The sequence below is a fragment of the Wyeomyia smithii genome, chromosome 2 (assembly GCF_029784165.1).
Source record: "Wyeomyia smithii strain HCP4-BCI-WySm-NY-G18 chromosome 2, ASM2978416v1, whole genome shotgun sequence".
NCBI lineage: Eukaryota > Metazoa > Arthropoda > Insecta > Diptera > Culicidae > Wyeomyia > Wyeomyia smithii.
The window spans coordinates 46,709,207-46,736,248 of record NC_073695.1 but is presented as its reverse complement, the minus strand read 5'-3'; the positions used below and the strand labels follow the sequence as shown (position 1 = coordinate 46,736,248).

The 27,042-nt window shown below is 39.6% G+C and overlaps 4 protein-coding genes across 16 annotated transcripts in view; 2 read left to right on the top strand and 2 right to left on the bottom strand.

Annotated features, from left to right (window-relative positions):
• The window catches only part of LOC129726208 (hippocampus abundant transcript 1 protein), a 71,028-nt gene extending 63,143 nt beyond the window's left edge, over positions 1-7,885 (top strand). For 10 of the 13 annotated variants that reach the window (XM_055682974.1, XM_055682970.1, XM_055682968.1 and 7 more), the window contains 8 exons: positions 2,638-2,828; positions 2,900-3,041; positions 3,107-3,298; positions 3,371-3,579; positions 3,645-3,731; positions 3,793-3,890; positions 3,958-4,338; positions 6,059-7,885. In XM_055682974.1, the coding sequence (XP_055538949.1) occupies positions 2,638-2,828; positions 2,900-3,041; positions 3,107-3,298; positions 3,371-3,579; positions 3,645-3,731; positions 3,793-3,890; positions 3,958-4,338; positions 6,059-6,153 (1,395 nt within the window). In that variant the 3' untranslated portion in view covers positions 6,154-7,885. Of the gene's footprint in view, positions 1-2,637; positions 2,829-2,899; positions 3,042-3,106; positions 3,299-3,370; positions 3,580-3,644; positions 3,732-3,792; positions 3,891-3,957; positions 4,339-4,568; positions 4,631-6,058 lie in introns of all 13 variants that reach the window. The other 3 variants (XM_055682973.1, XM_055682972.1, XM_055682971.1) reach the window with 3 other exon arrangements.
• Positions 7,886-15,211: 7,326 nt separating this feature from the next.
• LOC129725109 (brachyurin-like) lies at positions 15,212-16,330 on the bottom strand. Its single transcript, XM_055680564.1, has 2 exons — positions 15,560-16,330; positions 15,212-15,491 (listed from the first exon to the last, which is right to left on the bottom strand). Exons 1-2 carry the CDS (start codon positions 16,298-16,300, stop codon positions 15,318-15,320), a joined length of 915 nt encoding a protein of 304 aa, XP_055536539.1. The 5' UTR covers positions 16,301-16,330; the 3' UTR covers positions 15,212-15,317.
• A 1,487-nt stretch (positions 16,331-17,817) lies between these two features.
• Positions 17,818-18,790, bottom strand: LOC129725110 (brachyurin-like). Its single transcript, XM_055680565.1, has one exon. The coding sequence runs from the start codon at positions 18,761-18,763 to the stop codon at positions 17,879-17,881; it is 885 nt and encodes a 294-aa protein (XP_055536540.1). The 5' UTR covers positions 18,764-18,790; the 3' UTR covers positions 17,818-17,878.
• Positions 18,791-20,024: 1,234 nt separating this feature from the next.
• LOC129724554 (uncharacterized) lies at positions 20,025-23,371 on the top strand. The gene is made up of 2 exons (XM_055679542.1): positions 20,025-20,586; positions 22,575-23,371. Exon 2 carries the CDS (start codon positions 22,655-22,657, stop codon positions 23,291-23,293), a length of 639 nt encoding a protein of 212 aa, XP_055535517.1. The 5' UTR covers positions 20,025-20,586; positions 22,575-22,654; the 3' UTR covers positions 23,294-23,371.
• The last annotated feature ends 3,671 nt before the right edge of the window (positions 23,372-27,042 follow it).

Sequence of the window (27,042 nt, the reverse complement as noted above, 5' to 3'; positions counted from 1 at the left end):
CCAACAAAAGATTCCGCTAGCGGTCTCAATCTGAAGAACAGGATACGGGAGAGCACTTTATATGCGGAGTTGAGCAACGTTATCCCTCGATAGTTGCCACAATCCAATCGATGGCCCTTCTTATAGATAGGGCATATGAAGCCTTCCAACCAGTCGTTCGGCATTTGTTCGTCCGCCCAGATTCTTAGTATTATCTGGTGGACCGCATAGTACAGCCGCTCGCTTCCCGCTTTTAGAAGTTCGGCCGGGATACTGTCCTTCCCAGCGGCCTTGCCGTTTTTCAGCTCACTAATCGCCTTTTTCACCTCCTCCTGTGTTGGTGGCTCCACAGCTTGTTCGTCACTCATAATCGTCATCCTGTTCCTGCTCTGCTCATCCGGCACCTCACCGTTCAATAGCGCCTGAAAATGCTCATTCTACCTGACTGCAACCGTCGGTTTATCAGTTAGCAGGTTGCCGTCCTTGTCATTACACATGACCGGCACCGGGATATTCCTGCTTCTGACTCTGTTGACAGTTCTATAGAATCTCCGCACGTCGTTTTGAGCATAGCTGTCCTCTGCGCTGGCGAGCACCTGCTCCTCGTACTCGCGCTCCTTCCGACGGTGGGTTCTATTTTCAGCAGCTCTTGCCACCCTGTACCTCTCTCTGTTCTGACGCGTAGCCGCAGTGAGCATGCGGCTCCTGGCACGGTTCTTCTCATCTGTCGCTCTCTGGCACTCGGCATCGAACCAGCTGTCGCTGTACTACGCTGTCTTCCACGCGTCGTACCTACCACCTCTCTCGCAGTCGTTTCGATGGCGCCGTGAATACTGCTCCACAGTCCATTTATGTCTTCCACTCCTTCCTCCTGCTGTTCTGCGATCCGTTGATCCAGCTCTCTGGCGTATTCTGCTGCCACGCCATCAGCTTTCAACCGCTGAATGTTGAAACGCGTCGTCCTCTCTGTGCGAGATTTCAGCACGTTTGACAACCGTGCGCGGATCTTACAAACGACGAGATAATGGTCAGAGTCAATGTTTGGTCCCCGAAAAGACCTAACATCAGTATCATCCGAAAAGTGCCGACCGTCAATCAGTACGTGATCGATCTGGGAGCAGGCTTCTCCATTTGGATGCCTCCAGGTGTGTTTCCGAATATTCAAACGTGGAAAATAAGAGCTACATATGGCCATTCCTCTGGCCGCGGCAAAGTTTATCAGCCTCAGGCCGTTTTCATTGGTTGACGAGTGGAGGCTATGCCTTCCAATGACCGGACGGAAGAATTCCTCCCTCCCAACCTGTGCGTTTGCGTCTCCGATGACGACTTTTACGTCGTGTTTTGGGCACTCGTCATAGATCCGCTCAAGCTTGTCATAGAACTCATCTTTGACTTCATCGGATTTGTCGTTTGTCGGTGAGTAGGTGTTGATTAAACTGTAGTTGAAGAATTTGCCCTTAATCCTCAACACGCATATACGGTCATCTACGGGCCTCCACCGGATGACTCTTGTTTTCTGATTTCCCAGCACTACGACACCGACGCCCCGTTCCGCTGCTTTGTCGCCACTGTAGTAGATGTGGTACTTGAAAGAAGTGCATGCAATAGGGTCTACTGCACGGAATTCCCTTTTTCCGGAATTTGGCCACCGAACCTCCTGAATCGCTGCGATTTCGACTCCCTGCCGCTGTAGTTCTCGAGCAAGCAAGCCAGCCCGCGCCGGTTCATTGAGAGATCGGACGTTCCAAGTACCCAATTTCCAATCGTTTACCTTAATCTTTTTCCGTGTTCGTAGCCTAGGTCTTTGCCGATTGATCCGTTCCGTATTTCTAAAATCGTTGTTCGTGGTTGATGAAAGGTTTCGGTATGCTACCTTACCAGGGTCGCGATACCTACATCCTGCTGATGGGGCTGCCATCTTAGGTGTAGCTGGCGGGATACAGCATTCCATAATTCAGCCGTCCGATCCGGGTCAGACGCTGTTGTACGCCGCCCCTATGGGGATAAAGCCGCGTACGACCTCCTTCCCAGTCAGCATACGACCATAGTTTCCACCGGGGTTGGTTACCCGATCTCCGCTAAGGTTACTCGTATTCCGGTCGGCACCACGTGGAGGTTGGGATAGGAGTTGCTGGACAGAGGTGAATGGCCACATTAGGGTCTCAAGTTACACGTGTCCAGCCATTTGCCAACCAGAAGTAGCCAAAACGAAATCCAAAACAAGCTGAATCTGTGAAACCGAGAGCTCGGAAGCTTTATGACAAACTTCTGACCAAAAAAATGTGGTGTGTTATCATGGATGACGAAACCTACATAAAACTGGACTATAAGACTCTGCCAGGACCGCATTTTTTTTTGCAGAAAAGGTTGTTACCCATGGTTAAGCAGCATAACAATCCTCCAATCTTTTGGCCCGATCTTGCTTTCTGCCATTACTCTAAGGATGCACTAGGGTGGTATAAAACAAATAATGTCACATGTGTCCCGAAGGAGATAAATCCTCCAAACTGACCTGAAATTCGCCCTATTGAAACTTTTTGGGCTTTGACCAAGGCAAAGCTGAGGAAATATGTCAAACCAGCGGACAATGTTGTTCAGCCCAAATAAATAAATATTTTTCAAACATTTTATGGATTCTTTCTTCCTATATTCCAACAGGTACTGAACCAGACCTTCCCCGATCACACATTCCTGATGAACGGCCTGGTGATGGGTATCAAGGGTATTCTTTCATTTCTCAGCGCCCCGCTCATCGGTGCACTGTCCGATGTGTGGGGCCGAAAGTTTTTCCTGCTGATAACAGTGTTCTTCACCTGCGCACCGATCCCGCTGATGTCAATTAACTCTTGGTAAGTTGCGCCTTCTATTTGGATTCGATCACTGTCCAAAGTTAACCGCGAGTTTTACTTTTCTCATACAGGTGGTTTTTTGCCATGATCTCAATCAGCGGAGTGTTCGCTGTCACCTTCTCGGTGGTGTTTGCGTATGTCGCCGATGTGACGACCCTGGAGGATCGCTCACGTGCGTACGGCTTAGTGTCGGCTACCTTTGCTGCTAGTTTGGTAATGCCATACGCCTCAATAAAAAGTAAACATTTTAGTTAACAATTCTGTTTAATTCTTCACAGGTCATTTCCCCTGCCCTCGGCGCCTACCTGAATGATAAATATTCAGAACCTCTTATCGTAGCTTTAGCGACTGCGATCGCAGTTCTAGATGTATTTTTTATACTAGTGGCAGTACCAGAAAGCTTACCGGAGAAGGTGCGACCCAGTTCCTGGGGTGCACCAATCAGCTGGGAACAGGCGGACCCGTTTGCGGTGTGTTAGCTACTCGAAAGGGTTATTCTTAGTCCTACTTTAATAACGAATTGGTTGTTTATGTAATTGCAGGCATTGCGGAAAGTTGGCCTTGACCACACTATCCTGATGCAGTGCGTGACAGTATTACTATCCTACTTGCCGGAAGCTGGACAGTATTCGTGCATCTTCGTCTACCTGAAGCTAAAGATGCACTTCAGCTCGATAGATGTTTCTATCTTTATCGCTGTGGTCGGTATACTGAGCATACTGGCGCAGGTCATTTTAGGGGATCTAATGAAGTGAGTTTCCAGCTGTTATTGATGGTGTTTGTATGATTACATTATTTTCCTTTTTTTTATTCTAGGGCACTTGGTGCTAAACGTACTATAATAATAGGATTATTGTTTGAAATGCTGCAACTGCTGTGGTATGGATTTGGCAGCCAGACGTGGTTAGTATGCGTTGGGTTTGCTTGATGTCGAAGATTAATTCTTCAATTGCTTACGTTTCAGGATGATGTGGGCTGCCGGAATCCTAGCGTCACTTGCGTCAATTACTTATCCAGCTATTAGCGCATTCGTATCGATACACTCCAACCCAGACCAACAAGGTAGGGATGTTATACGCCCATTTGCTGTTCGCAGCCTTTAACTTGTTCGATATTCTATTGTTTACAGGTGTAGTTCAGGGTATGGTAACGGGAATGCGTGGCCTGTGCAACGGCCTTGGGCCGGCCATGTTCGGTGTCATTTTCTATGTGTTTCATGTGGATTTGAATGACGACCACAGTGGTATCGGCAGTTTAAACGGTCATACGGGTGGCGGTGTGGGCACCAGCGGTATTGGCAGCTTGATAGATGGGGGCAAATTTGTGCGAAATGAAACACTGCACGGTGTTGGCGGCAGTCATCATATCATCGAGGACGAATACTCGCAGCTGATGCCCGGCCCACCCTTTGTGTTCGGGGCGCTGATGGTGATTTGTGCGATCGCTGTTGCAGCCTTCATCCCGGAAGCGCCCAGTGACAGCATCCGCCGGCCTTCGGGTGAGAAAAAAAGTAGTTATTCCAGTTTTGTTACATTTATTTTTGTATGTTTTGTTTGATGTCTATTTTTGTGTGCATCAGTGGAAACTACGATTGTATGTTCGTTCATTTCATTGTGGTGTTTTGTTTGATCATCAGTTTTATAGTATTTAGGGAGTTTTGCTACTTGATTTGCTCTGTGCCATGCATTAGCGTAGCGTTTTTTGATCTTTCGTTTGTTTCTCTCCCGTTTTTAATTGCAGAGTCAGACTATAGGAGCAATGATAAGTTTAATGTGCTAATTGGCGACTGATCGTGCTTGACTGTAAGAATATATTCGACAAATATTATTACTTTCGCTACTAACGACTCCCGCTTGCGTAGGTGTGCTGCTAACTTGAGTGTTTCTCATTTTCTATGTTAAATAGTGCATTAGTTTTCCCCAAGAAATTTATTTTTATTTTATGTGCAAAAATTATCAACATTCACTCAATTAAGTTTAGATTGAACAAGTAGAGAATCACCGTAGACATTAGTTGTCAGGTTTATATCATGGCGTCCATCGATTATATCGAATCCATCTTGCAACGACACATAAACGGACATAAACTCCGCCCGCAAATTGGCTGAGTCGTGAGTTGTATGAAATCCAAGGTGTATTTTGAAAACATCTGGTCATCGACAAGTAAAGAGAGCTGATCCGGAAATAAACTTGATAACGGTGCTTCTTTTTAAACAGAACTTGAAGCTGTAATCGATACAAAATTGGCAGAACTTTCGATAATGTACATTCAGAAAGGAGCGGTTTTGAAAGGAAAATTCAAAACGAGATATTGTGCTGTATCGTGGCCTGACGAAAAATCTGGTGACAAAAAACGTTGAACGTTGGACAAGAATTTTATCTCCCTTTTGAGCGACCGCATAATAACCAGTCTTCTAGAACTCATTAAATGGTTTTGACGATGAGTTACGTTGCCGTAGAACGTAGGAGTGCAAATTGAAAAACCAAAACATCGAATAACAACGAGACACATATCGCAAGTATATCTCTCAGTAGTCATGTATGAAAGTTAACATGCAGAAATTTAGTCTCCTTTGTCTATTCGATCACTGTTGCAAGAGGATAATTTACTGGAAATCAGCCCTACATAGCAGACGGACCAACGCGTGGTGATTGTAGATCATCTTTCACAGTGCTAGATTCTGGATCTCCCGTCTGTGTTGGCAGCACCGTCATACAGGCATGTCGTCAGCTAACCAACCGTTATTTTGAGGTCGATGGACGAGACTTCCCTTCTCTTTTGAAGCTAAAATGTCTGTTTGATACCTTTTATACCAGGCTTTGGAGAGAAGCTCTTACTAAAGGAGAACCCTCGTAGACGACAAAATGAAAAAGAGACAACGGAACATTTGTTTGCCGTTTGTGAATCGCAAAAAAAATCATAAGGAAAAAATCGAATTTTCATTATAACATCGAAATAACATTTCCTGTCTGCCGAAGTATGATTATGATAGAAGAAATAAATTTTAACTCGAATTGGGATTTTAGTTTTTCATAAGCATGCTCTTTTGTTATAAACTGGTAGTTGTCCACATAATCTTCTTACAGTAGTAGTTCTCAGAGTGCGTTGAAATAAAATCCTTTGAAAGTAACACAGACATTAACAGTAACAAGACATTGAGAAAGAGAAATTTTTAAAAACGAAAATAAAAACAGTGTGGTATAAAACCATCTCGAATTTTCTGCTTACAGGACTATCCGTTGATGTGGATTACGAGTACGAGAGGGGCCACAAAGTAGCGGGACCGCTGTCGCCGCTCATGCACCAGGACTCAGCTCAGCTATAGTTTGCTCTGTATCAGTTGAATAGCATCCCCATCGATTGATCACATTGTGAAACACTTTCCTATGTTAAAGCTTGTGCATGAGAGAGAGAAAGACAGAAGAGGAAGAGAGTGGAACAAAAAAAAAAAAAGCTAAACTAAATCATAGGTGACACACACAGTATACATACCTTCTATTTTTTTTAAACCAATAGATGCTGCTATAAAGTTTTAAATGAAATTCCCGCAGCCCCGGTAACCGTTTTTCTAAAGGAAACCCCTTTTTCCTTGCACTCCTTTTCGAGGCATTTGTTCCGCATCAAAATTGTTCACTTTGAGCGGCAATCGTGGTAAACAAAATAAAACAATATTAAAAAATAACGAGACAAAAATTAGCTTTAAATAAGGCTTGAAATACTTGAAGTGATTAGCATTTTCATCGCGTTCGCGTAGACGCAACGATAATAATTACCCAATTGGCAACGATAGAAGATTGTTTGTTAGTTTTTTTTCGTGGTTTATTTTAGAAAGTCCAACAATGCCATTAATCTAGTCAGCGAGATTTTTTCGTGTTGATGCGGCTATCGGTTTTTGGTATTTGGTGAACATTTAAGGTTTAAAGATTTTTTAGACACCTACTGCAATACGTTACGAAAAATTACAAAAGGATGACTCGTTACTATAACTACTATAATCAATGAGTGATAGTAGAAATGTAAGGATTTTAAGATGTGCACCTAAGACCAAAACAAGTACGAGATAGTTGTTCAAGATATGCGCGGAAAAAATCAGTACAACCAATTACCGACTTTTTCTTCAGTACTGCCCCGGGTTTAAATTTTCTTTAGTTTTGTTCCCTTAGCTACCTACTCCTCACCGAATATTATGCGGAAGGTGATTGTCATGCGAATGTGGATGATGTCTGCGTGCGGTATGAGTGATAAGACAGGTGAAAAGATAGTCCAAAGATTTAAAAATAGTTACGTAGCAAACAATGATCTAATAAAACTAATAATTTATAATCACAATTGAAAGCTGATGCCCTATTTGAGAACATCGAGGATCGATTTGGAAGCCGGTTCAACTTTGCCTGAACGATAGTTTTAATTGTTACACCACACCCAGACAGGATATGATTGGTATAAAAGCTGACCGCAAAGAGCAGAACAAAAAACAATACAAACCTATTAACTTTAAGCAAAATAATGCAAGCATCAGCATAGGTCAACTATTTTACAAACCGGATTTATTTTATCATTTAAACGAGCAACCTTATGATAACGTCGGAGTGGAAAGCTGTTAGACAGATTTTAGAAAGGTGTTACACTATTGGTAAAATTGAAGAGTATGTTGAGAAGAACATGGTCACTGGTGCATTGGTACGCGTGTTTCTGGGGAACTAACAAAAACACAGGTGAAACAAAACAAAACAAAAAATAGAGATGTATTGAAGATAATAATTACCTAATGAAAAACTAGAGGAGAGAAAGAAGAATACACTGTAAAAAAGTGAGAATAAAACAATGAAATCCCAGTATAAGTTATATGGTAAGTTAGCAGTTACAACTAATTACAGCGCGTAATGCGTTTATAAATTGATGGCTGATACAATTCAGTTAACGCGAAAGCGCGATCAATAATTTGTTTGGAGTTCATTTCAAAAAACAGTATGACTATAATAGAGCGGCACAGATTGTGAGTCAACACTGCGGTGTGAGAGCGAGAGGTGGAAATAAAGAAATGAGCTAAATTGTAACACATTCTTTGGTGAAAATTTGAGGAATATCACTTGATTCTTGATCTTTGTCTTGAAAATGTAAACGTAATTTGCGCGCAATAGAACCTAAAAAATGAAATCGGGACGAGAAGCATGAGTTTGTAACTCAACACCTGACTGTTCAATGAAAATCTGTTTAAGTTTCATTCTCATCAAACTAAAATAAGCATGACCAACTGTTCCATTAAGGCCATCGGTGAAAAGTTGTCCTTGACAGCAGAGTGAAAAATTTGATTATTCTTTTTTCAGCCTCGAATAGAAATAGGTGTTTATTAGTAGAAATCCAGAGTCCAGAGAGAGAGTTGATCAACAGCCGCAGCCTAGAATTCAAGACTTGATTTTCAAGATGACTTAACTCTTACAGCAGATGGCGGCACAGCAGCAGCAGCCTCAGCAGATTTTGGAGTCCCTCTCATCGAACACCACCAAGTTTTTCTTCGGCGAAAATAACTGAGTTACGTTAGGACGCTGCGTTGGTTTAATCGTTAACAGGACCTCTTCGAACACGAAACAGGCCAGCTGAATGATTTGGCGAATGTACGTCTACTCCAGCCGCTATATCAACTACACTCTGCCAAAGCTTCCCGAGGACATGAAGTTTGAAGACAAAGTCAGAATTTTCAATAAAATCTTTGAGCATCAATCGTCAACGTTCCGGAAGCGGTTCATGTGTATGTACGGCACAACGTCAACCTTTTTAAATGCCTCATTTTCGTTAGCGGATTGAAAGCCACAAAATATGCGGATGTCCGACCAAGACTACTTTCCATGCTCAAGAACGAAAACCCGAACGATCACTCTCCAGTCACTATTTGACCAGTATCAACGCTTTGTAAACCTAATGGAAGACACCACGACCATTGAGCAGCAAAGCAGCGCACAGTGCACAGTGGGGAATCGCTGGCCATCAGCCGAAAAAAAAAATTCGTTAGCTGTTTCATAATATTTTTCCTTTATTGCTATAATATTCAAGTATCTAAATCCAAAATTTTGGCGTAATATCATTAAATCCGAATTTTTTATGACTTTTCAAAGCTTGGCAAACTGACGTTTTTTGTCTTTTTTTTTTAAAAAGTACATTACTTTGAAACGCTCTGTAGTTTTAATGATAGCTTGGATTTTTTTGACATCAAAGGAAAAGTTGTTGTAAATATTGTGCAAAACAAACCCCTTTCAATAGATATTGTAAAATTTGGTCATAGTAGGCCTGACAATAAAAAAAAAAATAAAAAAACGTGATTTTTTGTAGAAAAGTAGCTTAAAAGTTTAGTTGCTGCAGTTTGCCACGGTTGTGACTACATTCAATTTTGGTAAAAACGTAAGCTTTCAAATGCATACTGTCTGCTGTAGCGCAAAACTGCGCAAATTGTCATTCTATCGAAAAAAGCGATAGTAGATTTTTTATTTTTTTATTTTTAAGTTGAAGCTTCATCCAGGATTAATTATATTCAGAACCATGATACCCCATTAATGAAAATTTATGATATCGTACTCAATCCGTAAGGATAAAATATAAATTTGGGCAAAAATCACAAAATTTATCAATTAAAAGTTATAAAATAGAAAGTAGAAAACAGTAAACAAATCTTTATTAAATTTTAATTGTGTCAAACTTTATCTCTTTCTGCAAATTTAAAACAATATTGAAAACATTCAGCCTTTTCCAATTTATGATCATGAAATTCGCTAAACTGATTAAAGTGTCAAATACTAGCAGCAAATTCATACCATCATACCACGGCTAACAAAAGCCCGTTTGAAGATTGCTTTTGTCTCGCACTTGTTTGCATACAAAAGTAAAGCACACATATTGCTGTTTGAGAAAAAAAAACAAAGAATATTCGTCGCCCTCCGCATCTTTTCGTATTCATTCAGGACGTTGTGTGATTCCAGTGGCTGGTTTTCAAATTCATAAATTCGTTAAATTTTATTATGGAACCTTCAACTTCATGGTTTTATACATGTATTTTAATGTCCTTTTTCAACCATAGAAACCAGGGGTGACATTGCGCATTTCGTTTCGAGCAACTCGAACAAAACTAAATGATCGCTGGGGGCGCTATGTTTGGTTTTTTGTATTTTTTTCGACTTTGCGGGTTCTTTTAAGCTTAAAGCATAACTGGCAGTATGTGACCTACTCGAAAATAGCGAAAATCGTTCGAATCGAGCTGCGCAATGCCACCCCAGATTAGAAAGATAACATATATATGAAACAATGAAACATCGAAAATCGCTAGAAGAAATGAAAATTGCAGCGAAAGATATTTTTCCCGCTGATAAGTATAATGAATTTCAAATTTTCTGAAAACAATTCAACAGGAGATTTCAGCAATCACAGCGAAAGATGATGATTTTTTCAATTTGTAATTAGTTTGAATTACGTATATTGTTTTAGTTTATTGAAAAAAAAAAAAAAAAAAAAAAAAAAAAAATATATATATATATATATATATATATATATATATATATATATATATATATATATATATATATATATATATATATATATATATATATATATATATATATATATATATATATATATATATATATATATTTTTATATATATATATTTAGGCAAAATTTTTTCAATGGGGAGGACGCCCGGTGACACTACTTGTGGTCAAAGATCATACAAAACTATGAAAAAGGAAAAATGTGCCAAAAAATATTAAAAGTTGGATTTCGTGCTTTATGGACGGCCCCAAACAAAAAATGGATGCCAAATTCGTGTTCAGCGCCCCAAAATTATGTAAATACCAAGTTTTTGACGCATTTATCGTCACTTTTTTGCTTGGCCAGCCTTTGTATGAAGTCGCCCCACTGTGCAGTGGTCCAATAAGGCAAAAAGTGGAACTTAATTCCATAGCGCCTTTTACCTTCATCCTAGCTTAAAAGTGTCTTCGCAACAATTGTTTGTATGAATGACCCGCATAATCGCAAATTGTCAAAAAGTATGAAAAAGTTACTATACTAAAAATAAAAAAATTTACTTTTTTGTGTTAAGAGATAGAAGAATTTAGCAAAGTTGTAGAAAATTCAAAAATATGAAACTTTGTTGAACAAATGAAAATCCTATCTTTTTTCGATACAAAGTTATAAAGGTGCTTATTACGGGAGTCACTTCACGGTGAAATCAGAGTGAAATGAACAAAATCCTATTACGGGACTCACGTAAGTGAGAAAAACGTCGCAAAGTGACATCTGCCGCGGTATCTGGGTTATTATGAGTGTAATATCAGTGAAGTGAGAACGTTAAAAGCGACGTTTCGCGTGGAATTATTTCACGACCTTTTTGAACGGTGAAATGATTCCACGAAGATGTCATAAGTCTTAAATTGATTGATTTGTGATCTAATGATAAATATTGGACTTATTCCTCAGTAACGAAACGAATCAGAATTTGATCCGTGCCTTAAAGCGGTCAAATTTCCATTTTTTTGCCCGATGAAAAAAAAGCAAACTAGTTCAGGAAATTTCCGATTCCGAAAAAAACATTTTTTTTGATGCCGCATGTCTTAGAAATGCAGAACACGTCAAGATCTGGTGTTATCTAAAAAAAACGAAAAAAACGACTTTCTGGGACTTAGAGATTTTCGAGTTGGGAACTAATCTCATTTCACTTGTCCTATTCTCAATTTCACTTCACTGTCAATCTCACTCAACGGAGGTGATTTTTGTCACCTCACTTGAGGTGGAATCGGGAATAGGTCTAAAAAAGTGAAGTGAGCGTGAGAGTGAAATATATTTCACCGTAATAAGCACCAAAGTGTATTACATGGGACTTACTTAAAATTAAGTTTTATGTATTTAACTTTTGTTAGTTGCATTTTACACGAAAATGTTGTTCGGAGGAATTGTTAGGGCACACAAAACATACATTTTTGTCAATACCTTATATCTCCAGGACTTTTTCTTATAAAGTTATATCATATTTTAGCTTATTTTTTCGATAATTTCAAGAACGTATAGGTTAAAAAGGGGCAAATGGAATCATGATGTCAATACTTTTCCTTAAAGTTAAGCTGAAGTACTATAAACTCCCGTATCTCTGGAACGCTAAGTTTTGTTTTTTGATGATAAGTGATTCCTATGTAAAATCGTCTGCTAAACACATTGGCGTGGTCAAAATCAAAATCGAAGAGGGGTATTTTGAGGATATTGCAAATTAAGTTTGAATCGAAAAAAATGCAATATTGGCAACACTGCAGAAAAAAGTTGATGACGTAGTTCGATTCTACGTCTAAAACCCTTCAAAATGATATGTCAATATCACCTGTAGCTCTTCAGGGTCCCGAGATATTCACAAAATAAAAAAGGTGTTTTGCTAAATTCGCAAAAAGTGGAGGCAGTCCTATTGGCCGAGGGGTCCACCGATCGGTACAACACTTTGTACTTACAAGTTCCGGCCCAAAATACATCGACTCACAAATTTTGGTCGAAATCGGAGATGGTCGACGCATTTTCTCGGACACTTGACATGGAATGACCCATATATAAAATCCAATCCATTAAGCAAATTTCAATTTGCTTACAAGAACAACGTATCAACCACTGACGCGCTACATATGTTAGTGGGAAAAATCGAAAAATTCATCCATGCCAAGGAAATTTCCCTATCAGCCTCTCTTGATATGAAGGGAGCATTTGATAATGCGTTTCAGAACTCAATGAAAATAGCCATGGAAAAGCATGGCATAGACAGGAACACAATGAAGTGGATTCATGCCATGCTAATAAGTCGCGAAATAACGGCTAAACTCGGTGGCACGTCCCTAACAAGAAAAACTATAAAAGGATGCCCTCAAGGGTGGATATTATCTTCCCTGTTATGATCATTAATCGAAGACGATCTTCTTCGAAACCTCTCGGAAAACGGTTTCGAAGTGATAGGTTTTGCAGACGACGTAGTGATTTCAGTTAGGGGAAAGCACGACTGCGTTATTTCTAATACATAGAATGCAAACTGCACTTAATCTCGCAGCTCAACGGTGCAAACGAGAGGGGATGAGTTTAAATCCATCCAAAACAACTATTGTTCCTTTCACTCGAAAAAGGAAATACATTAATCCTAAATTGCGTTTGGAAGACACCGATAAAAGCTTTCCACTGAAGTCAAATATTTGGGAATCATACTTGACCAGAAACTAAGCTGGAACACTCAAATCGAACAAACAATTACCAAGGCCACGAACGCCCTATGGGTATGTAGCAGAGCCATTGTAAAAAACTGGGGTCCCTAACCCAGCATGATACATTTTACCCCATGTCCCAGAATAACCTACACCTCGTTAGTTTGGTGGCCCAAAACCACTGAAACATCCACTCAAGCTAAGCTAAGTAAAATCCAAAGATTGACCTGTGCATCGATTTGTGGAGCTATGAGAAGCACTCCATAAAAAGCCCTAGATGCAATACTTCACCTTCTTCCACTACATTAGGTGGTTCAACTAGAAGCGAAAAAAGTGCTCTAAGGCTAAATCGACAGTACAACCTAAAAGAAGGAGATCCAACAGGACACCTGAGAATACTGAAAGATTTCCAAATAAATAATCTAATAAAAAGAAGGGAAATTTCTTACAAAATATTAGTGATAGAACGAGAAAGTTGGCAACAAGGTGGACCCAAAATTCGGGACGGTTCACTTTGTTTCTACACAGACGGTTGTAAAATGAATGGTTCCGCGGGTGCGGGATTCACAGGACCATGAATTAATAATTTTTTTCCCATGGGACACTGGCCAACAGTATTCCAGGCGAAAATATACGCGATAATAGAATGCACGAATACGTGTCTGAAAATAAATTATCGACACGCAAATATTTGCATTTTCTGTGACAGTCAGGCAGCACTTAAAGCCCTGAATTCTCCTTTCTGCTACTCTAAACTAGTGTGGGAATGCATTCTGGCGCTCCGAAAGTTAGCTATGAAAAACCAGGTTAACTTATACTGGGTTCCTGGTCATTGTGGAATCGAAGGAAACGAAATGGCCGACTTACTAGCCAGACAAGGTCATAAGCGGATTACGACAATCGAAAAGATTCATAGAGTCAAATCGCGAGAAGAGCATCGTACTGCTCAGGTTAAATAAGAAAGACCTGAGGACATTCACAGGTCTTATTACAGGGCACTGTCCGAGTAAGTATCATCTCAAGAAGATAGGCAAACTTGATGATGATAAATGTCACCTGTGTGGCATCGAAAGCGAAACTCCAGAACATCTACTCTGCGAATGCCGAATATTTGGAGGCAAAGTTCCGGTGAGGTAATAAACTTCATACGAAGTGCGTTGCCCAACTGGGATAATGTGGGATGTAGTAAGAACATCAACTCGCCGGATAGTGATGTACCCGCTCGTACGCACTAAGAGTAAGTTGAAGCATACCACAATAGATCAAAAAATTGTCGCAGTGGTTCAGTCTTCTACCAGGGAAAAAAACCGATCGCAGTTCATAAATTACAGCTTTAAAAAGTTCTGCAAGTTTTTGGGGATCCGTTATATCAGTCCAACGGTTTGGCTGAACGCTTTGTGGACACTGCCAAGAGAAACTTTAAGAAAGAATAAGCTCTGGAAACATTCCTGGCAACACCAGATCTCGATGGTCAGTCACCACGCGAAATGGTCAGAGAAGACCAATGCGAACTATATCGGCGCTTCTGAAACCACCAATCGAACGCATAGGAAAGGTCAACTACAATATACTACTAGACAAAGCTTGACAACTAATCCGTTCGAATGGTGCAACCTTGCACCACTTACTGTTTTCCACGACGAATTTGGACGTAAACCTAACGAATTTTTTTGACATGGCACAATGTTTGTTTTACTGAGTGAACCTAACGTAGCTGATGCAAATATCCTTGAAGCTCTTGTTTCTGGAGATCCACCTGCTGAACATGAAGAAGTCCAAGAAATTCCTCTGTTACCAATAGAAACTCCACCACTACCTGGGCTGAAAAACAACAACCCTCGATACTGTTGAATGCTATTACACAATGAAGAAAACAATCCTGAGCAATCAGACGATGAAGAGCCAGAAGCCCTTGATAGACCTTGGTAGCAGGTCGATTTGATTTTGTCACCAGGAAAGTAAAATTAGTACCTAAGTAAAAGGATTAATTTCAATGAATTTTGACTATGTTTTTCTCATAAAGTCTCTAGTCTTCAAGTTTAATAGTGATGCAGTTTGAAATGACATTTCAGTAACTTTAGTCTCATCGCAAAATGTGCATATATTTAGGCGATAGTGTTTGAAAATTTTTGAAATTCTGCAGGTCTAAAACGACCTTCCATATAACATCAAATTTAACTCATAACAAATCGTACTGGTTTATTAATGTCAATTTACAATCTAAAACTTTTGATCATTCGTCATTAAAAAACTGTCTTATAGCCGCCAGCTCAACATATCTAAGCTTGAATGATCACATCCGAGCGGGCCTGAATCCACTGCAGGAACGAGGTGGTACGGGCAAACGCGGACGGCCAGTTGCGTTCGCATCCCAGTGCCAGACCGAACGAAACGACACCGACTTGCACGGTATCGCCACCACGCGAAATCGTTAGAGGACCACCGGAATCACCCTACAAAGAAAACAACAAACATTACCACGCTATCATTTGCGGAAAAAGAATTGACGGTAACAACTTACGCTGCAAGCACCCCGTCCATTATCGCCGGCCAGGCAAATGTTCTCCGGCTGAATCAATCCCAGGAATCGAATGTTGCACGCCGTATTGGTTTGGATCGGATTGGTGACATACCGCAGAATATCCGAAGCTTGGGCTATATCATCCGAGAAGCGTCCGAATCCCGATACTGTTCCGGTGATACCGGCGAAATCGTTCTCTACATCACTCCAGGTTGGCAACGTAACGGGTTGAATGCGATCAGTGAACGTAACTGGACTTTGCAGACGAACCGTTGCAATATCGTTACGAATCAATTCCGGAGTCCAGTCCTCGTGGTAGTAGATTCCTGATTGATCGAACGGAATTCGTACCTGTCCCACTTCATCAGCATTCGTACGATCTTGGGCGCCCAGAATGGCAGTACCTCCGCTCGCTTGATCGACACAATGGGCAGCAGTTAGAATGAAGTTCGCACTGAGGATAGAACCTCCACACAGTGCGCCACCCTCGGGAAACTGGGAAATCAACACAGCCTGGTATGGAAACTGGCCGGGAGTGGCTTCGTATCCACCAACTATTCTTCCGTCCGGTCTGTGTCTCGGGAAATCCTCCAAATCGCTGACCATTTGACGGATCAGTTGTTTCGGAATGCGTCGCCAGTAGCGTGGCATGCGCGAGATCGGTCGCACTTTGCTCCAGTCAATATCGTCTGATGCCACAAGGGCAACCAGCGCGAGCAGTAGTACAGCGGTCACCTTCATTCTCCGGCTCGATCGTTTGAATCTGACAAACTACGATTGGAGGGTTGATTTTAGGTTGGTTTTATGAGGAAGCTTATCTGGCTTTTCAGGTGAACGATAACAGTAAACGAATTAAGTTTTTTTTGCAAAGATAAGTCACCCAATCTAGATGCTGCTATTGAACGTGGACAATTTATGGGTATTTCTTCGCAATCTTACGTTTGGTGTTTCTCGCTAAACCGGAATATTGCTGATTGCTGCCGATGGTAGGCAGTATGACGCTGGTTTTGCGTACAGTTAATTTGCTGATGTATTTTGGGTGATTCGGAAATTCCAGAAAACCGTTCTATCGCTACTGATAGCAATGTGTTGCTTACGTCAAATCAGTCCGATTTCTGCGTATATGAAAATTTCTACAACAAGCACTTCTAAGATAAGTTTAAAATTAGTAGGAAAAGCTACTAATTGCCTCTCATGATGATAATTTTGTACGCAAATGTTGGATGGTGCGGAACCACATCAATATTGTGCGAAATTAAACGTTACCGTTAAAAGTTGTGTTAACGTTACTGTATAAAGTTTCAATATAAAACATATTCGTGTTCAGTCGAAATTTGAATTATACTAGTTTACTAAGGTTATGTCTTAACACATTTTGTTTAATCCAGCTGATTTTTTATATCATTTGAGAATTTTCGAAAATGCGTGAAAAAAAATATATACCGTAAGCCGGGGTGCGATTTTGCCATACAAAACCATTGTTTGTCAGTCACAAGATCAATCTTTCCTGAATAAGTTTCCTCGAATACTTACCCAAGAAAGACTAGACTTCAAACCCGGAACAGATGGCTGACAAGCCACGGGTTGGGTGGGAAGGGTTTAAGAAGAAAATGTTATTCAAAATTGTTTTTTTTACGTTTTTTAAATGAAATTACGTTTTTTTGAGACTCTCATAGAAAAGATGATTCGAACGAAAAAAACGATAGGACTAAAAAATTTCTGCGAAGAGAAAAGATTAGGCTAGTTATACACTCTTTTGACAAAATTGAATACCAAAAAAATTTTCACATATCATTAGTTAAAACATGTTCTTCTTCGTTACTTAATTTGTTTCAATCAAGAAATTCATCTGGCTACTTAGAAGACATGCTTTGAGAAAACTGTTTCAAAAATGTAAAAGTCGTGCTTTAGTGAAAAATAATTCGGCATAAAATGTATGACTCTATGCCATCGCAAATATAAAACCAAATAAAGCTCAAAACTCAATTCAAATGTCAGCAATTTTCACTGCCCTTTCGAGAGAAAATGTCTCTGCGACACCACAGAATAGTACAACTGCATTATAAATTGCACTCATACTGAACCAAGGGCCAAAAAACATTATTTCGAGCAATCAGCATACAGATAATTTTTGTTATAATAATATAATAAACAGTTCAAAGGATTTCGTTTTTTCAAGACCTTGACTGCGATCCAGTCGAGTGACTTTCTTACATACATTTGGAACTAGTTCACAAAAGACTATCAAAAACGAAATGTTAACAAAATTGAAACGAATTTATTGCATTTTCAACATGTTACAACTAATAGCGAGCTACCTTACGAAAAGTTCGAATTGTCCACGATCCATTGGCGGAATTCGGTCACGCGAACGTACACCGATGGCATTCCGATGGAGCAGCCAGCGGCCGATCCGAACGATACGATACCGACTTGCAGGGTGCCACCATCTTGAACGGTCAGCGGACCACCAGAGTCACCGTTGCAGGCCGAACGTCCACCAGCACCGGACATGCAAATGTTCTGCGCCTGAATCAGATTCGCGTTGTTGCCCCAACTTGCCAAACAATCCGCATGAGTCATGATCGGGTTGCTCGCGAACATAACCACAGGGGAAGTGGCCTGGCTGGCATCGGAGGTACGTCCAAATCCGGAAACCGTTCCGGTCAAACCAGCGAAACTACGACCGTCACCTGCAGCGGGAATACGAGCCGGCTGGACACGATCAGTGAAAGTCATGGCACTGTTCAACTGTACTACGGCGATATCGTTTCTAATGTTGGTTGGAGTATATCCAGCATGGATCCTGATGCCTCCGGATGAGAAAGCGATTCTTTGTTGTGATGCTTCAACAGTATTTCGGTTATGAGCACCCATAATAGCGGTTCCTCCTTGAGCATTCTGGACACAATGAGCAGCGGTCAGGATGAAAGTTGTTGTCAAAACAGTTCCTCCGCACAAACCGGTACCACCGGAGAAAGTACTAAGCAGGGCGATTTGATACGGGAACTGACCCGGTGTGGCCTGCTGTCCATTGGTGACTCTACGGGTTGGCGTCAACTTGCGAAGGAATTGCAGCTCCCGGGGTAGACGAGCCCAGTAGTGATCGAACTCCTCGATCGGTTTCACCTGGGACCAATCAATGTCGATCCACTCAGCGCTGACCGCGGCCAGAATAGCGAACAGAAGCACTAGACTCTTCATCCTGAATGCATTACCTGGTTATCCTTTGCCGTGCTTTTATACTCACCATTATTTTACCTCGTTATGCCAGTCCACGTGATTTATCTTTACTACTGTGAATTTTTTGTGTGTGCATCAGATTCGCTAATCTTCAAAACGGTATATCAAACAGCTTTTAATCTAAACAGTTAAATTATCTGGATTGCAGTATAAATGAATCAACAATCTTGAGTTCGCCATTATTGCCTTCAACGTATCAGAATGTACCAGAGCTAGGAATTTCCCCTTTGAGCTTGGTGAGCAAATCCATGTCAAATGAACTGTTTATTCCATTTCAATTGTCTCCGATTTACGTTAAAAAACTAAATAAACACAAAATCTTAATTAAAAAAGAGTAGTTGAATATTTTCATTTGATATTTCATTGAAACTTGAAGTTATAACAAAACTAGTAAAAAGTGCAATCGAATTTCAATTTCAACGTCTTGAAAATGAATTCTCATGATGTGAACTGATTAAGATAGTCTTTTCAAATTAAAAAAACTGTTAGTGGTTATCTCTCTAAATGCATCCTTTTTCAAGGTAGTTTGGATTTATATTTGAAAAGTTAAGCTTATTTAGGAAAATACACCTCGTTCAAAATTATTTGTGAGTCTCCAGTAACAATCATAAGTAAATAAAGATATGTGATCAATATGTATATTTCATTCTTTGAGTACAAGTCGATTAGGCGAACGATTCTGAAAGAGTGAGTTTGTTTGATTCAAATGATTTATCTCATATTTTAATTAAATATGCAGTTACGATTTTCATTGTTTCAAAAAAGTGATACTTTTTTGTGCCGGTTATCGTTTTTGACTGTTTGAAAATAATGTTCCAATCAGGTACTTCTTGAAGGTTCATGTGATACCCAATGAAATAACATTTTTGACTAATTATAATTACTGAAAACTAATTATAATTACTGGAATTAGAATGTGATAACTGAAATTTTGGATTTTTTTACTGCTGTTCAAAAAATATATATGTATTTAGAGATAAACCGATTTATTGGAGATCCCTTCATTAGCATTAAACAAAAAATCTCTGGAGGGATTTTCCAAAAACGAGCATCTTTATCAAGAAAATCTTTCTACAGCGTTACGTAATTTTTATGGGAGGGTAGGTGTTGGCGTTACGTTTCGTTACATATGGGGGGTAGGGGTTCAAAAATAGGGTTTTTGTGTTACGTAATTTATGGATGTCGCCTTATGGTATTTTCTATCATAACCGACGGAGCCAGGGATTCGATATAAAGCTTTCTTACTGTGTGGGTTGCGTATATTGGGTACAAATGGGGTCGGATGGTTGTTCAACAACGTATGCGTTTATTGTGCTAATGTAATGATGTTTCATTGTCCAAAACACAAACCTGTGGCATGGTATTTGTGAAGAAATGGAATAAAAATTTTCTTCAAACATTTGTTCTGGCGTGCATCTCGATTAAAAGCCAAACCACAGGACTTCAACTATGATTTAGGCAAGAAGAACAAAGCCCTATTTTTCCAATTACTTCGACTGGTCTTCCACTACCTTCCAGGCCATTTGTTGTCAAGGTTTGCGTTGGAAAAATGGACAAAATTTGACGATTTTACCTTTACCTTTACACGCACTGACAAAACTACGCATGCAGCATCAATCACATTAACCCATGAGTCAGCAGAAAAAATTTGACAGTTCTTTTAGTCGAACTCTAACCGTGATGGCGAAAACAGTGAAACTACTTTTTTCAGAAGTGTGCGCGTTCAAAGAACGGTACCCCGTAGCGTCGAAAAGGGACATCGTGCGGCAGTTTATGGACACCAGGTACGCCCGTTTCGGCATTTACAACATCTTAGCACTATTGAACAATACTCAGAGCATTGAAAGAAAGGCCGGTTCCGGACGGCCGGCGACCCTGAGCGACAAGAAGCTCCAAAAGATGCTGAAGAAGAAGACCGAGGAAAAAGAGGTTACATCACTGCGTGCGCTTGGCCGGGAGGTCGGTGTAATCGACCAAATAGTGAAAAAGTGCCTGGCGAACATGGACATACACATGGGCGGATTAACGCGAAGGCGAAGCAGGCGGTCGCCTGCTCGTCAATCATCGAAGGACGCCAAATCAATGAGCGAAAAATTTGGGAAAATAAAACTCGAATGATAATGATAATTTGATTGTTCGGCAGGTTATCGACTCAAGGACTGCATGTCAGTGCCTACTTCTTTTAAAATGCTCATAACATAAACTAAACAATGATGAGCACGGGGCACTGTGGTCCAGAAATGAAAAAAGGTGGTCAAAAATCATTTTCTCGTAAACGTTACATTTTAGAGCAATACTGTCTTCGGGAAAGTTTTCGAGTAAAAAAAGATCCTTCTTTGGACATTAACAAATCCGTGATTAATCCCCCTACAAGCGAGATAAAAGGAGCATTTTCTCTAAAAATCAATATTTTTTATCGTCGTCTTTGGCAAAGTTTTCCAAAATAATATTACAAAAAATTTTGCTGAAGACACTAGGTAGCTATTTCTCAATCTTACTGAGCTATCTGATTATGTTCAATGATGTTTTAAAAATAAAGTTTTTGCCGTTAACATTCATATTTTAACCTACTATACCTCTGATATTCTCACTGAACTTTTGAAACAACATCAGACCATTATTTTTTATATGTTACAGCAGACTTTAATTTATGATATTTAGGTTTCTATCAATATTTCCTGCCAAAAAATTTACTTTTGACAAGTAATTTTCGATTTTCTGCCGTTTCCCAACACATCCCACGACAAGATTACCACCAATTGAATTGTCCATGTGCTCTGCACGCACGGCAGTTAAAATTTTTTGCAGAAATTTGCAGAAACTTGTAAAATCATGGAACAAAAACTTTGAATTTTTACCTTTTGATGCATCTTTTGCAGTATACTCGATGCATGTAAACACGTGGTTTTTGAAAATTTAAATTTCAGCTCAAATACTTCCGAATAGGTGCACCGTTCATATCATTCATCTTAAGTAGGCAACAATAATAATTAGTTATTGTTTACATGCATTGATTATACTTCAAAAGATGCATCAAAATGTAAAAATGCAAAGCTTGCTATGTTTTTCGCAACAAAGATCCGCTATTGATCAACAAGACATAAATGAACTTACGTGAAAGTTGTTTTGTTCCATGATTTTATAAGTTTCTGCAAATTTCTGCAAGAAATTTTAACTGCCGTGTGTGCAGAGCACATGGACAATTCAATTGGTGGTAATCTTGCCGTGGGATGTGTTGGGTAACGGCAAAAAATCGAAAATTACTTGTCAAAAGTAAATTTTTTGGCAGGAAATATTGATAGAAACCTAAATATCATTAATTAAAGTCTGCTGTAACATATAAAAAATAAAGGTCTGATGTTGTTTTAAAAGTTCAGTGAGAATATCAGAGGTATAGTAGGTTAAAATATGAATTTTAACGGCAAAAACTTTTTTTTTAAAACATCATTGAACATAATCAGATAGCTCAGTAAGATTGAGAAATAGCTACCTAGTGTCTTCAGCAAAGTTTTCTGTTGTGTTATTTTGAAAAACTTTGCCAAAGACGACGATAGAAAATATAGATTTTTAGAGAAAATGCTCCTATTATCTCACTTGTAGGGGGATAAATCACGGATCTGTTAATGTCCAAAGAATGATCTATTTTTACTCAAAAACCTCCTGAAGACAGTATTGCTCTGAAATGTAACGTTTACAAGAAAATGACTTTTGACCACCTTTTTTCATTTCTGGACCACAGTGCGGGGGCACCCAATCAATTTTTCGCAAGCAGCTCAAATTACCCTTCGTCCGCCCCTGGACATACATGTCAGGAAGCAGCAGCCTCGTCTACTAGTCTCGGAGCTGCAGGCAATGACGCAGCGGCAGCGCCTGAATAAGATGGTTTGCCCGGCAAATCACGACGTGGTGGTGATGATGAACACCGAGACCTGTCTCACCTTGCATGGTAACCACTGGCAAGGCACTTCGTATTTTACCTCCCCCACGAAGGAAGTGGGCACCGAGGTGAAGTTTATTCCACACACCAAGTTCCTCAAGAAAATGCTACTGTGGCTGACAATCAGCGAGAAAGGGATGTCAAAGTTTGCTCTTCTTTCGCTCCGGACTAGCGTGAGCGGGGAAATTTATAGTACGAAGTGCCTGCCGGAAGTTGCGTCGTTCATCAAGAAACACCAGAAGACCGAAGACGCGGTGTTTTGGCCGGATTTGGCGTCGGCCCACTACTCGAAGCGATCGTTGGAGGGGGTGGAGCAGCTGAATACCGATGTGGTACCGAAGTTGGCGAACCCACCAAACGTCCCCAAGTTGCGTCCCATCGAGGATTTTTGGCCAAGCCTGAAGCGCAAGATCTACTCCAACAATATTGTCGCGAAAACTAACGAAAGAATTAAAAAAACAACATGCCTACACGCATGTTTTCGTCTACCGTGGCAAATGTTCCACACACCCCTGTCGGTATTTAACAACATTTACTGCACGGGAGGGCCGTGAGGTGACAATCAACAACACACACACGGCAGAGTTGTCATCATCACCAGTGCATCATCGAGGTCAATATCCGAAAGCTAACAGCGGCCGAGTTTCGCGATGTTTTACCTGAGGAGGAGCGGAGTCTTTGGAGCCGGTGTTGTCTGCTGCAGAACAAAACCAACGAGACGACGGAGAAAGGAGCCATTACAAATTAATACTTGCGCCAGGAAACAGCTAGGATGTTGAATATCCAAAGTTTGAATTAATAGAAATAGATATAATTTAGTTAAAGGAATAAGAATAAAAGTTGTTTGCTAATGAGAAGATTGTGTTAAAAATAAAGTTGTAGTTTCCGAACAGTAAAGTGGTATTCATTTGGTAACGAAAACCCCAAGAGAAGCAGCGCACAGTGGCCGGAAGCCGGACAAAACTCAAGTTCTAATTATTGATATTTTATATTTTTTTAAAGTTCTACTGTATTGAAAAACGTGTTTTCCAAATATTAAGACAATTGGATTAAATTTGAATTTTGGAGAGCACTTTAAACGTTGTTAAGTCATGTTATTTCAATGATTTTTGCCTTTCTCCTAGAAAGGTATAGCAATCACTGAAAAAACCAAAGGTATAAAAGTGGTCCTAATGGCCGAATGTCATATACCACTCGACCCCTTTCGACGAACTGAGCATTTTCTGTATGTATGTATGTATGTATGTGTGTATGTGTGTGTGTGTGTGTGTGTGTGTGTGTGTGTGTGTGTGTGTGTGTGTGTGTGTGTGTGTGTGTGTATGTATGTGCAACTTTTTTTTCTCACTCACTTTCTTAGAGATGGCTGGTCCGATTTTCATAAAATTAATTTCAAATGAAAGGTCTAGTTGCGCCATAGGTTGCTATTGAATTTCATTGTAATCGGATTTTTAGTTTAGAGGTTATGTATCAAAATGTAAAAATCACGAAACATCAATATCTCAGAAACCACACAACCGATTTAAAAAAAAATTTTTCAAATGATCGGGCTGTCTCCAGAACCCTTAACTTTTGAATTTCGTAATGATTGAACATATGGTTCAAAAGTTATGTAAAGAAAAGTTATCCTGAGGTTGTTTAAACTCACTCATTTTTCTCAGAGATGGCTGAACCGATTTTCACAAAATTAGTACCAAATGAAAGGTCTAGTTGCCCCATAGGTTGCTATTGAATTTCATTGCAATCGGATTGTAACTTTGTCCGTTGTTCATGAAAATGTGAAATCACATAATGAAAGTAAACATATTGACTTCCTCCTAACGATCACTGGCTAATTAAAAGGTAGAAAAGTGATCCAAATGGCCGAATGTCATATACTACGCGACTCAGTTAGACGAATCGAGCATTTTCTGCATCTAAGCATGTATAGGTGTATATGTTGTGTATGTGCACCTTTTTTCGCACTCACTATTCTCAGAGATGGTCTGACCGAACAGATTTCAATGAAATTGATTGCAAATGAAAGGTCTAGTTGCCTTATAAGACCCTATTGAATTTTATTGTAATCTGATTTCTAGTTTAGAGGTTATGTATCAAAGTGTAAAAATCACGAAACATCAATATCTCAGAAACCACACATCTGATTTGATTAATTTGTTTCAAATGAACGGGCTACCTTAAAAACCCTTAACTTTTGAATTTTATGAATATTGGACATGTGGTTCAGAAGTTATGGAAAGAAACGTGTCCTGGAGACTATTTAATCTCACTCATGTTTCTCAGAGATGGCTGGCCCGATTTTTATAAAATTAGTGTCATATGAAAGGTCTTGTTGTCCCATAAGACCGTAATGATTTTATTTTACAAACGGATTATTACTTTGCCTGTTATGTTTAAAAATGTGAAATCCAGCTATGAAAAGAAACATATTTCAAGACAACTTACTTGGACTCACTCATATTTCTCAGAGGTGGTTGACCCGATTTCCACAGAATTAGTATCAAATAAAAGGTCTACCTACCTCATAACACCCTATTGAATTTTGCAGTAATCGGACTGTAACTTCGTCTGTAATGTATCGAAATGTGAAAATCACGAAACTTCATTATCTTAGAAACTACACAACTGATTTGAACAATATTGATATCAGATGAACGGGCTAGTTAAGGGTTAACTGATGAATTATGATTGAACACGTGGTTTCAAAGTTTGGCTGCCCCATACGTTACCTTTTCATTTGACTGTAATCAAACTTAAGCAAGCGTTATGTTTTAATTTGTAAAACAACGAAAGTCTATTATCTCAAGTATTACACGACTTATTTGAACATAACTAGTGTCATACAAATGAGTCATCTCTCAAACTTACAAATAACAAACTTCATAACAATTTGATATGCTGTTTAAAAGTTTTAGAAAGAAAAGAAATTCAAAGACTATTCAACACTTTACCTGCTTCGATCAATATATATGGCCTCAACATGATTTAAATGTGGTATCGTACTATCTGAACGTTCCCGGCATCGCTCGTGATTAAATTGTTCGAAACTAAGAGTCATTGCTTTTATTTCGCTATTTCTTAAGTTTACATTAACATTACGTCAAATTTCATATTTTATACTTTAATTACAACATCAATATTTTAGAACCCAAAGAGTGGATAAACATTTATTGGATTTAAACATTCATGTAAATCTATTTTTACAAATAATAAGTTTGAATGAGAAAGGCTGAGTCTGACCGCTAGGTGGATTAATTTAGGTTTTTCGCTCAGAAAGCACATATTGGGGTTTACTTTAACTAGTAAATACTCACCTAATTCTTATTCGAATTCAATGCGATAGGTTGCATTTTGAAGATAAATAATCTGATTTGTATTTCGTGTTGAATGTTGTTATATAATTCATCATAACTTTTGTAAAATGAGCGGGGGCCTAGTGTGGTTGGTAACGTCTCCGCCAACCACGCTCGACGCCTGGGTTCGAATCCCACCGCCGACATAGGTGTCGATGGTTGTGAGGTGGCGTGATCCACTCACAACCAACCCAACTGGTCTAGATTCAATCCTAGCCGACACCGGGAGATTTTCTGAGGCGAAAAATCTCTGGGATCACGCCTTCCATCGCATGAGGAAGTAAAGCCGTTGGCGCCGGTCCGTTAATAAACGGGTCGTGAGTTAGGGTCCTGGGTGTGGAGTCGCCTCCCTGGGCGTCGGTGATTGGCCACAACAGTGGAGGAACTAGACCGACGGAAAATAAGCGAGAATAAAAAAAAAAAAAAAAAAACTTTTGTAAAATGTTTGAAATACCTATTGAGTGGTCTGAAAAAAAACTTTTTTTTTGCGCAAATGCATGCTGTACGATCTAACCTATCGGTTGCCACAGGTCGCATAGTATGCATTTCATAGGAAATTTTCTCTACCTTTCGAATATTAAGGTCCCATTTTGCCCTTTTCTGCCCCGCTGAACAAAAATTTTAATTGAGAATAAAATAGTTTGAATGAAGGCGCATGGTGATTTGTGAAAGTTACGTTGTTTTACAGAAGTAGTTAGTAGTTTCATTCAATTGTTCTTGAAGAACATCATCACCTTACGTTCAGATGTGAAAACAAGGTAAAAGAACACATATAATTATATTAAATTTACATGAATATTCATTTTTCAAATCAATGCATGAGGTTTCTACATTTTACTCATCATCGTCAGTATCATCATGACTGAAAATTAATGAACCTTCCACCTCTTATGTGAAAGTGCTTTTCGATTTGTTGTTGAGTCTAAAACTCGGAACTACCGGATCTGACGCAA

Excerpts from the sequence above, each read along its gene's own strand:
- LOC129725110 (XM_055680565.1), bottom strand. The coding sequence starts at position 18,763 with ATGAAGAGTCTAGTGCTTCTGTTCGCTATTCTGGCCGCGGTCAGCGCT.
- LOC129725109 (XM_055680564.1), bottom strand. The coding sequence starts at position 16,300 with ATGAAGGTGACCGCTGTACTACTGCTCGCGCTGGTTGCCCTTGTGGCA. Across the intron at positions 15,492-15,559 it reads ATGGACGGGGTGCTTGCAGC|GGTGATTCCGGTGGTCCTCT; the intron begins GTAAGTTGTTAC and ends TTTTCTTTGTAG.
- LOC129724554 (XM_055679542.1), top strand. The coding sequence starts at position 22,655 with ATGACGCAGCGGCAGCGCCTGAATAAGATGGTTTGCCCGGCAAATCAC.